Raw genomic sequence first — 13,502 nt, 5'->3', positions numbered from 1 at the left:
AAGGAAATGGTTTGTCAAGAAGAACACATTTGATTTTGTAACATTGGAGCTATTCTGATTGATTGGGGGAACTGTGGAGGAAAAAGTTGGGGTAGAATTTTTTAGGGGTGGCAGGATGGTTTAGAATACATTGTTGGAGAGTTGAGTGTGGTATATTAGTATGTGCAGCTCAGCCAAAGAATGTAGCACTGCCCAGCTTGCTTGCTTCCAATAAAAGTGGCCTTTTGTACACTTGACAGAAAGGAGAGGCACAATGATCGCCTCTTAATGCTGGCACATGCAAGGTGGCATGAAACGGCTTTCGTGCCAGGACTTTGAGATAGGGTTCAGGAGAGACAGAATGAAGTAGTAGCCACATGGATGCATACCATGTCATTGTGTCAGGCGTGGGTCTTCAAAGTCAGAGCCCACCTCCAAGTGTGGTGGATGGGTGAAGAAGGGGGTATGGAGGGGCTGGTAGGAAGGGTTGTAGTAAAGATTGTCATTCAGGGGCAAGTGGTATGAGAGAGCAAAGAATGAAAGATGGTTAAGTGGCAGAATGGGAGACACAGAAAGTATGGAAAGAAAGAAAAGGAAACAGGAAATAATGAGGTGGAATCTGGTCCTGGGGCGGGCAGGTGTGTGGAATAGGGCAATGGTTTGTGAGTAAGGAAAACACATGAAATTCTTTAGACACAATGATGGAGCTGTTGTCATTGTTTGGTGGAAGGAATAGTTGGGGAGGAAATTGCTTAGGGGTAGGGTGGATGGGTTTGAATACATTGTTAGAGGATTGAGTAGGGCATTTGGTATGTGAGGCTCGATCTAAAGATGTAGAACATCCCAGCTTACTCACAATAAAAGCAGCCTTTTTCACACTTGACAGAATGGAGTGCTGTAATGATTGCATCCCAAAAGCTCTATAAATCTTCCTAAATACTTATTGAGCAACCTTAGTGACCTTCGTTCCTCTAGTGATAATTGCACAACACATACTGCACGATATTCTGACTTGTATTCATTTCGTAGGTTTAGAACATTGTATTTGACTCTGAATTCTTATATGGAGGATTTGCTTTCGGTCCTTCTGTTAATTCTAAAACCTAGGCTATTTAACAGAAGCCTGAAATCCTTCAGTCTACGGTAATCCCTTAGCAGCAAATATCTACCGACTTTGATAAGGTGCATTTTATGTTTTAATGAATAGCTGCCAGGATGCAAAGGCTCAATTAAGTAATATGACAGAGTGGTGGTAAATAGAGGTTTGTTTTATGCGGAATATATGGCTTACCTCCACGGTGAATGATGAGCAGGTGGCACGGGGGTGCTTCTTTGGTGCATTTATTGTGGCACTTTAATCTAAGGCGAGGCAAATGAAAAGAGCATGTTGAGGTTCATTCAATATAATGAATTCTGTGTGAGAAACAGTGAAAACCCAAAAGACCCATTCTTTGGAAAAGAAGCTGAAAATTCAGGAGAAAAAAACTGCAGTACGTATTAAACCTCACATCATTGACTGTTACTTTCAGGAATTAGTGGCTGTAACACTTGCAATTCTAGGATGTTTCAAGTCTGTTTAAATCACCAAAATAAATGTTTCATTTCCACTATCACTCTCATAATAAATTAAATATGCTTTGGAACCCTCTCATCCACACAACAGTGAGCCAATTGCATTACTGTTGGGGTGGAGACATGTAACGTACACTTTTGTAGTAAGTTTACACACTGAGCTTGTGAATAACATAAACATAACGTGTATTTATAAAGCACACGTTAACTCGCAGGCCTCTTAGAGCTGAATAACAGATGTTTACTGTTAACCAACTCAATGGTTCTCATTTTATCAACCTCAGAAGGATGAAAGGCTGAGTAAACCTGCCGGAATTTGAATCTGTGACCACGAGGTCAAACACAGGCCCCTTCACAGGGCACATTAGTCCACTAAGCCACGAGAACCGGCCTAATATCGAAAGTAGTAAACTTACCACAAAGTGTACCCTTACCCAAAAGTGTAACATACCTGTAAATCAAGCCCACCTGATGTAAGGATTATAGTTGAAACATTAAGGTGGCCATATATACCTACATAAAAAGCAGTCTTACATTTCTTTTGTCCATATACTCATCAACAATATACACTTACTGACCTCTCATTTATTTAGTATGGTCTCCGGTGACTAAACCTAAGTGGTGATATAAAATGTTTTATACTTGGAAGATATGTAATGCACTGTCTCCTGGATCCTGATATCAAACTGCTATTGTTGTGAATGCATAGGCCTGAAAGTCAGGAATTATTTGTATGGAGCATACAAATACTATGCTCCATACAAATAATAATCAGTAAATGTAATACAAAGTGTAAATGTACTCAAAAGTGTCACTAACCTTTGAGAATCAAGCTCACGTGATGCAAGGATTGTTGTTAAAATATTAAATATTCCATACTACAGAAACCTAGCACCCAGTTGGGAATCACCAGGAACTCCTGAATGTTTGAAAGATACCCTGGCAGTCCCCTTAAAAAGGGCAGGTACTACAAAGTGGGGACAATTGATTCAAGCAGGAACCTTGATACGCTGCGACTCCCTATTAGCAAGTACAGATGGGAAATTGTCCAGGTTCAAATACTATCAACTCACAAGCTGGGCAAAAGGCCCAGAGAAGTCTCAAGAAGACAACATGGAAGACGGAAGAAGAGCTACAACGTGATCCAGCAAGAAAAGAAATATCTAAAGGGTATTGGCTCATGATCCAAGCGGGACAAAAAGACTTTGCTCTACCACTGGATTTATGGAAGAAGGACTTACCAACAAAAGACCTGCAACATCTATGGCAAGTATCCTGTTCTTTATTATGGCATATAATAGTATATACACCTCTCAGGAAGAACCATCTTTTTACTTTACACAGGGCTTACGGGACGCCAGAAAAACTAACTAAGATTAACAAGAAAGTGGTGAGAACTTGTCCAAAATGTGGTGAAGCAAAGGCAGATGATATCCACATGTTTCATCAATGTCCTCAACGTGGTTTATACTGGGAAAAAGTGAGTAAAATTATAAATAAAGACTTAGGACAGAATGTTGAGATAAGCACAACTATTACTATTTTTGGAACGGTGGAAAGTATTGGTTTTCCTCCTGCTCTAAACAATAACCAAAACAATTGTTGTTTATACTAATCTTACTTGCTCAACAAGAGATACGTATAAAATGGCTACTCCCCTGCCCTCCAACACTAACTGAATGGCGAACTTCCGTAGATAAATTTAGAAAGCTGGATCAATCTAGAGACGAAAGCAAACAGACAAACTTCTGGGACGTATGGGATAAGAATATACTCCAAGATGAAGAGCAGTGGTAGGGTAGGAAGGGACGCCCGATGATTACATGCAATGCAATAAAACAAATTTGGATATGGTCACCATGGCGGCACCATGAGCGACTATCTTGGGTAATTTGGAGATCTTTAGACACAATCTTACCTTAAGATGAGAAGGCTGTCCCTTCTACCGGACATGGTGAGAAAAATCCCTAGCCAATAACAACTCAATAAGAGGGATTATTGTCTTTCCATATCTCAATTGTTTCAAAAGTGAGGGCAAAAAAAGGATTGTTGTTGAAATGGTAAAGTGGGCATACATAAAATACGTACTGAGAGGTCCGACATTACTTGTCTCTGTATCCTTATCAACAATGTACACTTTCATTTTCTACCTGGGTTGATGACAGCCACTGACCTCCCACTGATTTAGTATGATCCAGGGTGACCACCAATCCTATTCTAAATTATCCATACACTTGGAAGATGTGTAGTGCACGCTCCTGGATCCTGATATCCTACATCAGTTGTTATGAATGCATTGTCTTGAAAGTCAGGAATCATTTGTATGGAACATTACATTTTTTTATGTATAGGCATTCATGGCATCAGTGCATATCTGTCTGTTTCCTCAATTTTAAAATAAAAATATAGGAAGAAAAGGACATACTTGCAATTTTTACACTTCAGTCCAAATAACATTCCTTTCCCGCAGACGGTGCATGTCTGAGACATCCAGTATTTTGTGGAAAATCTGCATGAGAAAAAACAGAAAACAAATCAAATCAAATAAGTTTTATCCTTCAAAAGGTTAAGAGACTTTTATAGTCTATTAAGAATCAGTGTGTGATTCCATCAATGACAACAAATGGAGAAAGTGTGAGGGAAGTAGAGCCATAAGGCATCACATGAAAACGAGTGATCTGGTTCCAGGGTGAGTCCCAGAGTCATCCAATGGCTTTAGGATTCACCCTTAGGGATCAGTGACATTAAATAAACCACTGAATTGGTTATCACGCATGCACCTGGATTCATATGCTCCAGTGGTATTCTATGTACCACTACGTTGATATTAATCACATACCAACAGCTCAGACCAACAAAGGCTGAATTCCTCTGTTCACCAACCACAATAAACAAACACATATTCAAGCATAGCTATCCAACTAGACCCTACACAGCTTCACGCTTGGCTGACAACCATGTGAAATCACTTGGTTTTATAGACCTCAGCTTTACAAAAACACATAGACACCCATGACATCATGGTACCAGCTTCCAGAATCTGTCTTAAGAACAACAGTGCAAGCCTTGGTCCTTTTTGTGTGTGTATGAAAGTAACATTTCTGATCCACACCCTGTCTAACACTACATTAGCACCTCTAAAAAAGTCTTACATACAGCCTCTTCAAGGGCGTAACAACTTTCTACGATTCAGAGAGAAACTGAAAACACAGGTTCTTCAAGTGCACTCCATGATTAGAACCCACTTTTACCTATCTTTATGTAAAAGATGATGAATCATACACATGAGTTCACATGCTGCTCATTCCTCCATAGCGTCTGCAATAAGCTGATGGTAAAACAGCAATTACACACATACAAGCGATGCGCAGGAAATATGACCTTAGCAATTTGAGCTGGTGGGAGGTCACATTTTCAAAGTTTGCTGCACCTCATACTTAAACCTCAGCGGAATAACTTCTAATGCAGGAATTGCCAACAAACGATGCCACGTTTAAGTCACACTTTACACCCAGAAGCAGGTAGAAGATTAATATACAAAATATATTTTTGGTATTTGGTTGGCTTTGTTAAATCAGCCACATTTTATCACTCCTTAACAGATGGGCGATGCGATGCTGAAAAACACAATGACTTGGTATCAGCAGACCAAAACAGACAATGGCAGTCTTTCCAAAAAGAGGTCAACTAAATGCAATAGGGCCAACGCAAAATGCTTTCTTACAGCCGATGGGGCCGCGGGGCCCAGAGTTCAGTGATGGAAATGTGTAGCTTTTTCCTGAATGTACAGTGGACATCGGTTTACGGGGGACAAGACCGAGCACTATTCCTTCATACTAAACAGGTGAGAACATACCGCTCCAGCAGAACGCTTTCATTAATAACCAAAAATGGCTCTGAATATGCAGCAAATGTTATTTGCTTTCAATTTGTCGCCATTGGAGATCTGTTGACAGGGATGGATACAGGAGCACTTTTCGAGGTGAACTATTAAACATTCAGCTGCTTCTGTTCAGCCTGGGGAATTAAATTCCAACCAGAGCATGGCTTTATTTTAGTATATGCCAAAACAATGGTCAGGAGCAGAATTAAATGAAGCGACTACCTACACAATGCTAACAAGCTTGAGGAACAGTTTCAAAGGTATGCTGAAAGCATTATTCTTCCTCCAGACAGGTACATTTTTTTCCACCCTTCAATTCGAAAGTTAATTTCCACTTTTTTTTATCAGCCTCAGCAAATGGGCATATCTGATGGAAACAGTTTGTAAGATGTAGTCAGACCTGAATACATTTATATAATTTCCTATGCAAGGGACCGTGTAACAAAGCACTCTATCACCTCGCTGGCGCCGACAAGACTGAAATGAGATTCATCTTGGTAGACACTCAGGGGTCAGACATTTCTATTTACTCTTCGCAAACGGAATCTATCAATCAATCGATCATGATAAGCAGCCAGGAAGGAATCATGGGAAAGGCCTTTTCTGTGAATTTGGTGTATTTCTTAGCTCATTATGCAACCACCAAAGCAGAGACCTCGTGTCGCCTTCCTGCCGGAAGTAGAAATACGCTCTGAGTAATAGGGGTTGACAGCAACATGTTATCTCGTGTGAGCAAAGTACTCGAAAATTGCATCAGCAGGCTGGTTAGGGGAGGCCTACTTCAATCTGAGTCCCCTTTGGAGTAGGCAGAAAGCACAATAAAATACATCAGAATACAAAGAAAATAGGGTGGCGTGGAATTATTCCAGACTTTGTTTTCGACCTCCAACTGATTGAATGTGATGAGTAAAACACAGGGACAAGTAATTGTACAAACATCGAGCGTCATTTGGTCAGACAAGTTTTGTTGTTCCCGTGACTCGGTTTTGGGGTCTATCAAAGGGTGTGTGGCCATATGCAATCTCTCCATAACATGCGTCGTGGACAGGTGTACGGTCAGGACAGTGGGTACAAAGGACTAGGAAACGGAATTGATCAAGAATGATCAGAGAGACACACAGATCACAGACATGATCAGATATGTGAAGAGATAAAGAAGCTGCTGATTTCTAACAAAGCGATGCAGTAAGAGCACGAGTCATAGTTGCCCGTTTAATGCATCTCGTGTTGTTAGCTTTTGAGATAATCTGTTTCTGATTTTGAGGGTGAAAATCAAAACTCATCACTTTCCAAGACTCCCACTCTGCGGTAGGACGACTAAACCCATTATAAACATGTATCTGCTAATCGGCAAATTGCATTTCAGTTATACAGAGAAGCAGGTGGCACCCGCCCCGCGAGCAAAGACAAAGAGAATTATATTGTTTCTACTAATCCCCACCCTTCAGTCTCATAACTCTGAGTGTTCTCTTCAATCCCTGAATTCGTCTAAAAACGTTCTGATGAGAAAGTATTCCTATTACAACAGTCATCAACTAGGGACACGTGTACGTTGTACGTTCTCACCCTGGTACAAGTATTTAACTTTGTTATAAAAGTTCTCTTCATAATCCCCAGAAGTACGCCTACTTGGAGCTGTGCTAGAACATTCTATAAATGAAGCTTTAATACCTTGACACACAAACCTCATGCAACTGATGCAGTACAACTCTGAGGTCCGCGTGGCAATGGGGTAGCTTAGACTCTGCTATTTGATTAGCACTCTGCTAACTTCTGGAAATGAGATGGTGCCTGATGGCATTCAAACTGCATTTTCATTTCAAAAAGGACTTTAAAAAAAAAACAATTAAGAAATATTTACAAAAATTAACATAGCATTTGGGCTGACTTTAGTCCGCCCGCCACCCTGGCAGTGCTGAGACCGATCGCCATATGTGCTGCGGTCCCGCACCGGTATTTAGGATGCGACCACCACCATGGCGATCGCATTCTCCATATTTGACATTGCGGCGGATGCTGCCCGCCGCAATGCTAAAGTGCCTTGTTGTGCATTGCCATGCAAAACGTGGCCGGCACCGCGAAGTGACTGCCTTCTTGTGCATGGCAATGTAGGGAGGGTATCATAGGTACCCACTAAGTGCAGCCTCCCACACCCCGGGGGTCCGCAATGGGTCCCCAAAGCAATTCCCCACCAGCCTTTCCATGGCGGCAAAGCCGCTATGGTAAGGCCTGTAAAACCCTGCATCCTAATATGGATGGCGGTGCCTGCTAGGCACCGCCACCATATTGATGCTCAAGTCCGCCCGTCCGGCAATTGGGACGATTGTTGACTGGCGGAAAAGCGGCAGGCGCAAAGTGCATCTGCCGTGATAACCCCCGCAGTTGTAATATGCGAGGGTAAATCAGGTTGGGATGGCAGGCAGATCGCCACCGCCGGGCCTGTGGGGGCGCTCTGCCCACCATCCTAATCACCCCCTAAGTGTTCATTTCCATAATTTTTCGTCACTTTTAGCACAATAAACAGTGCATTGAAGGTATAGAATTTGCTCTATAAGTATACTATGAGCTATATGAATAATGGGTCAAATGACCTTGCAGGTCAGGCCGCTCCCCATGCCGCGCAGCACCACTAGTGCGCCCGTTTCTCTCCCCCATTGCTGCCGCTGGTTCGACACTCCCTTGTGCCTCCTGTGTACTGTTGCTCCCGTGTAACATCTGCCTGTAATTCTCTGTCTTTCGTTAATTTTTTTATTTTTTCCTGCGTTTATTGTGCACTCCCCTCTTTTTCCCCCACTCGGTCCCCAGCCCCGATCGCAGTTCCCGCCCCTGTATCCCTGCGGCCCCGCCCCCTCGCCCGCCCATTGGCCACCCCGCTCCCGCCTCCCAGCTGCTCCTCCTTCCCACTTCCCCCTTATATGGCAGCCGCTGTGCGGCCGTGCGCAGCAGGCGAGCTGCTGGCGCACCAAATGCAAGCCTGTCTGCGCCTGGACCGCGCCCAGCACCAGAACCCCTGGTCCCCGCAACCGCCACGAGGCCAGACTCCGCTACGTCGCGGGCACCCTCCACGCACTCAATGCCGGTAGAGACCACAGCTGCTTCTAGGCCGCCCCAAAATGCACCCATGGTCCCTTCTCCTGCCTCAAATGCAGCTTCACCTGCGGCAGAGCCGCCAAACCTCCAACAAGGACCGGACCCAACCACCTCTGCTGCTTACTCCTGAACACCCGCTCCGCACGCCAACACGCTATCGAACTATGGGACCTGCTTGACACATCCACCCCAGACGTTGCCTTCCTGACAGAGACCTGGTGGAACGACTCCTCAGCACCAGACATCGCTATAGCCATCCCGGATGGCTACAAGATCTCTGGCAGTGACCGCACCAATGGAGTTGGAGGAGGAATCGCCATCATCCACAAATCCACCCTCAAGGTCTCCACCCACTCAGACGCCACCCTCAACACCGCCGAGCACCTGCACTTCCAGATTCACACAGATCACACCACCCTCAGAGTTTCATTGATCTACAGACCCCCCGGACCCCGACCATAGTTCAGTGACTCCATCGCCGACCTCATCAGCACTCAATTCCACGGACTACATCCTCCTCGGGGACCTGAACTTCCACCGCGAGAACAACAACGACAACAACTCCACCACCCTGATCTCCAACCTCGCCAACCTCGGCCTCAGACAACTCTTCTCTACAGCCACCCACGCCGCCGGCCACTCGCTTGACCCCATCTTCTCTGCAAGCCCCCACGTCTCCTTCGACCACACCACCGAACTCCACTGGACCGACCACCGCTGCATCCACTTAACCTACAGGAAGCCCACCACACACCACCGCACCCAAGAGATGCCCCGCTGCTGCTGGAGCAAAGTCACCAAAGACCAGCTAACCACAACCCTCGCTCAGAACCAACCCACCAACCCCGACACCGTTGCACACAACCTCAGACAATGGATTGAAGACTGCGCCAACACCCTCGCCCCGCTCAAGAAACCCTCCAACAGCCGCACCAGCAAGAAAGCCAACTGGTTCACCGATGAACTCCAGGCCTCCAAACAAGCATGCCGGAAACTGGAGAAGAAATGGCTCTGCGAACGAACACCGGACAGCTACACAACCCACAAGACCACTACCCGCAGACATCGCCACCTCTTCAGATCAGCCAAAAGATCCTCATTCAAAGACCGCCTAGACAACAATGCACACAACAGCAAAGAGCTCTTCAACATCGTGAAGGAACTCTCCAACCCTAGCTCCAACACCAAGGACATCCCACCCTCACTAGAACTGTGCGACTCGCTGGCAACCTTCTTCCACCGCAAGATTGCCGAAATTCATGACAGCTTCAACGTCACGACCACCCCGACAACAACAGTTTCCATCCCACCCACGACCACCACCCTCACCTGCTCTCCTGGACCAACGTCAGCGACGACGACACCTGCACGATCATGAACTCCATCCACATCAACGTCAGACCCATGCCCACACCACATCTTCAACAAAGCCGACACAGCCATCGCACCCCAAATCCGGAAAGTGATCAACATCTCCTTTGAGACAGCAACCTTCTCGGAAAACTGGAAGCACGCCGAGATCAATGCCCTGCTTAAGAAGCCCAAGGCATACCCCAAGGACCTCAAGAACTTCCGGCCCATCTCCCTGCTCCCGTTCCCGGCGAAGGTCATAGAGAAAATCGTCAACAAACAACTGACCCACTACCTCGAGGAGAACAACATTTGGACCCGTCCCAATCCGGGTTCCGAAGCAACCATAGCACCGAGACCGCTCTCATTGCCGCCACCAACGACATCAGGCCCTGCTAGACAACGGAGAAACCGCAGCCCTCATCCTCCTAGACCCATCAGCCGCCTTCGACACGGTCTGCCACCACACACTATAAATACTCCTCTACGAAGCCGGGATTCAAGAGAAGGCCCTGGACTGCACCACTTCCTTCCTCTCTGGCAGATCACAGAGTGTCCACCTTCCCCCTTCTGCTCCGAAGCCACCGAGATCATCTGCGGCGTACCTCAGGGCTCTTCCCTCAGCCCAACGCTGTTCAACATCTATATGGTCCCTCTCGCCCACGTATCCCGTCAACACGACCTCAACATCATCTCCTACGCTGACGACACCCAGCTGATCCTCTCCCTCACCAAAGACTCTCAGACCACCAAGACCAACCTCCACGAAGGTATGAAGGCCGTCGCAGAATGGATGAGCAACAGCAGACTGAAGCTGAACTCAGACAAGATGGAGGTCCTCATCCTCGGATCCACCCCCTCAGCCTGGGATGACACATGGTGGCCGACCACACTGGGAACAGCACCAATACCTACCGACCACAAACGCAACCTAGGAATAATCCTTGACTCCACCCTCTCCATGACTAAGCAGGTCAATGCCGTCTCCTCCTCCTGCTTTAACACCCTCCGCATGCTTTGCAGGATCTACAAGTGGATCCCCACCGAAACGCGAAGAACGGTCACCCAGGCCCTCGTCAGTAGCAGGTTGCACTACGGCAATGCACTCTATGCAGGAATCCCAGGCAAACTCTTTAAGCAGCCTCAAAGCACCCAGAACGCCTCGGCACGTCTTATTCTCAGCACCCCCCACCGCAGTCACATCACCCCCCATCTGAGACACCTACACTGGCTTCCCGTCAGCAAGAGGATCACCTTCAAACTCCTCACCCACGCACACAAGGCACTCCACAACACTGGACCAGCATACCTAAACAGCCGACTCATCTTCTACACCCCCACCCGCCAGCTCCGCTCCGCCGGCCTTGCCCTCGCCACGGTCCCTCGCATCCTACGAGCGACCTCCAGCAGCAGATCAATCTCTTTCCTCGCCACCAAGACCTGGAACACCCCCCCCACCCACCTTCGGCAGACCCAAGACCTGCTCACATTCAGAAGGCTTCTCAAGACCTGGCTCTTCGAGCAGTAGCAGCACCCCCTCATCCCCAGCGCCTTGAGACCCTCACGGGTATATAGTGCACTTTACAAATACTGTGATTGACTGTGATTGAATTATATCAGGGGGATTTCTGTGCATAGCCCATGTATTTATATTCTTCTGTTGTTTTATAGGACCTTTCAGTGAATTTCTAGGTCAAGATCTAAATGCTTGAGGCCACAGAGAGATAATTTATTTTCTCGAATTACCTTGTGCTTGGCAGACCCACTTATTCCCTTCCACAGCTGTGCATTAACTGCTATTTGAATACCATATCCGCCAACACTACAGGAGATCACTTGTGCTGTGATGCCAGCAGCTATTATCCCCATTCAACAAAGGTTGAAAATGGTTTTTTAGGCACACTACATCAAGGAAGAAGCTGTGGAGGCCTGCTAGAGCAGTGGGTAGTCAGTGTCTAGCCAATCTGCACATTCCTTGTCTGGTTGTGTATAACCTGTATGTTAGGCTTTAAATTAACCCGTTTCGTGCTGGCGTCGGCCAACGGCCGATGCGAGCACTACCTTCCAGGTGCTGCGCACAACCGTTGGCCGACACAGCCCCGCCCACTGTGTAGAACGCCTACACCGCGGCGGAATGTTCGCCGCGGTAAACGGGTTAAGTTACATTCCTAGTAGCACGTCTTTTCAGTTTATATGGTAAGAAAGCAACTACATTTTATTTTATTAATTTTTATTCATAAAGTGTTATATAGCACAAACATGATCTGAGCGGGTATCAGAGCACTTTACAGGTGATACGAAGTAAGTGACATGGGAAACAGCAGTGCAAACTGTGAAAAATAGTAAATTCAACAAGGCAAATAATATACATGTGGGAGGAACAATAGTCCAGGCAGTAGCGGTCGTTGGTGGGAGTAGCTGCTGGGCAGTGACGTGGGGAGGGGCAGGGTGGAGGGGTAGTAATCTATGGATTACGGAGGATTACAGGTAAGTAAACTTATAAATAAATAAAATGAATTTCGTTACGTGCACTGCATCGCATTTGGGGATGCAGTGCACGCAACGAAATTCGTTTTATTTATGTATATGTTTACTTACCTGTAATCATCCGTAATCCATAGATTACTACCCCCAACCCTGCCTCTCCCCCTTCCCATGTCACCGCCCGGCAGCTACTCCCACCACCGACCGCTACTGAGTCCAGGATAATGCAATTAGGGCAGCCCTTTGCTCATAAGAAACTATTTCACTTCTTTTGTGAATGATGTAGTAGAAGGGATCAGTCTAATTTCAGGTGGTAGGTAGTTCCAAATTTTCGGGGCAATACCTGAGAAGGCTCTGTTGCAAGTTTTCTTCTTTTGGAACATCTGTGGTTTTAGCTGCAGGTTGCTGTTACTTCTAAAGCATCTGTCTTTGCCAGATAGTTCAAATTTTTTGTGCCAAGTATTCTGGTGTGTTGTAGTGGATGGCTTTGTGAGTCATGCAAGCAAGCAAGCTTTAGTTGTATTCTTGCGTCATTAGGGAGCCAGTTCAGGGGTTTTAGATCCGGGGAGATGTGTTTGCTTCTTTTAGGTCTGGTGACGAGTCTGGCAGCTGCATCAGTTTTTTCAATACTCTGTTTTTAATACAGTCAAAAAGATTTTAATTGCTATTTTTACAGCCAGGAGCTTATTTTCTGTTTGCATTTTAGCATATACATATCCAACCTATCGTCATTATGAGCATGCAATATGGTAACTCCACAACCACACTTCTTTCATGATCCTAGTCAACCTAGCACGAGTAGGGAAAATGGTTGAGACATTTGAAAAATTGTATGCTAGCGATCAACTAAGATTCATTTGACACTAACAGAAAAAAGATCTATTGTTGAATTTCTTATGGATGGGAGTTGTAGATGTGTTTCAATAAATCAATCAATCAATCAAACATTTGTAAAGCGCGCTACTTACCCGTGAGGGTCTCAAGGCGCTAAAGGGGATGGCAGCTACTGATTGAACAGCCAGGTTTTGAGGAGTCACCTCAAGGTCAGCAGGACCTGGGTCTGCTGCTGGTGGATGGGGAGGGTGTTCCATGTCTTGGCTGCGAGGTGGGAGAATGACCTGCCGCCGGTGGTCATTCGGCGGAT

At 46.0% G+C, this 13,502-nt stretch overlaps 1 protein-coding gene across 2 annotated transcripts in view; it reads right to left on the bottom strand.

The window, feature by feature from the left end:
* KSR2 (kinase suppressor of ras 2) overlaps window positions 1-13,502 on the bottom strand; it is a 1,667,828-nt gene that overhangs the window by 747,006 nt on the left and 907,320 nt on the right. For both annotated transcript variants that reach the window (XM_078667119.1, XM_078667120.1), the window contains 2 exons: window positions 3,977-4,060; window positions 1,271-1,338 (listed from right to left, as the gene is read on the bottom strand). In XM_078667119.1, the coding sequence (XP_078523245.1) occupies window positions 1,271-1,338; window positions 3,977-4,060 (152 nt within the window). The remainder of the gene's footprint in view (window positions 1-1,270; window positions 1,339-3,976; window positions 4,061-13,502) is intronic.

Source organism: Lissotriton helveticus, chromosome 11 (assembly GCF_964261635.1).
Source record: "Lissotriton helveticus chromosome 11, aLisHel1.1, whole genome shotgun sequence".
Lineage (NCBI taxonomy): Eukaryota > Metazoa > Chordata > Amphibia > Caudata > Salamandridae > Lissotriton > Lissotriton helveticus.
This window is presented reverse-complemented; position numbering and strand designations above follow the sequence as displayed.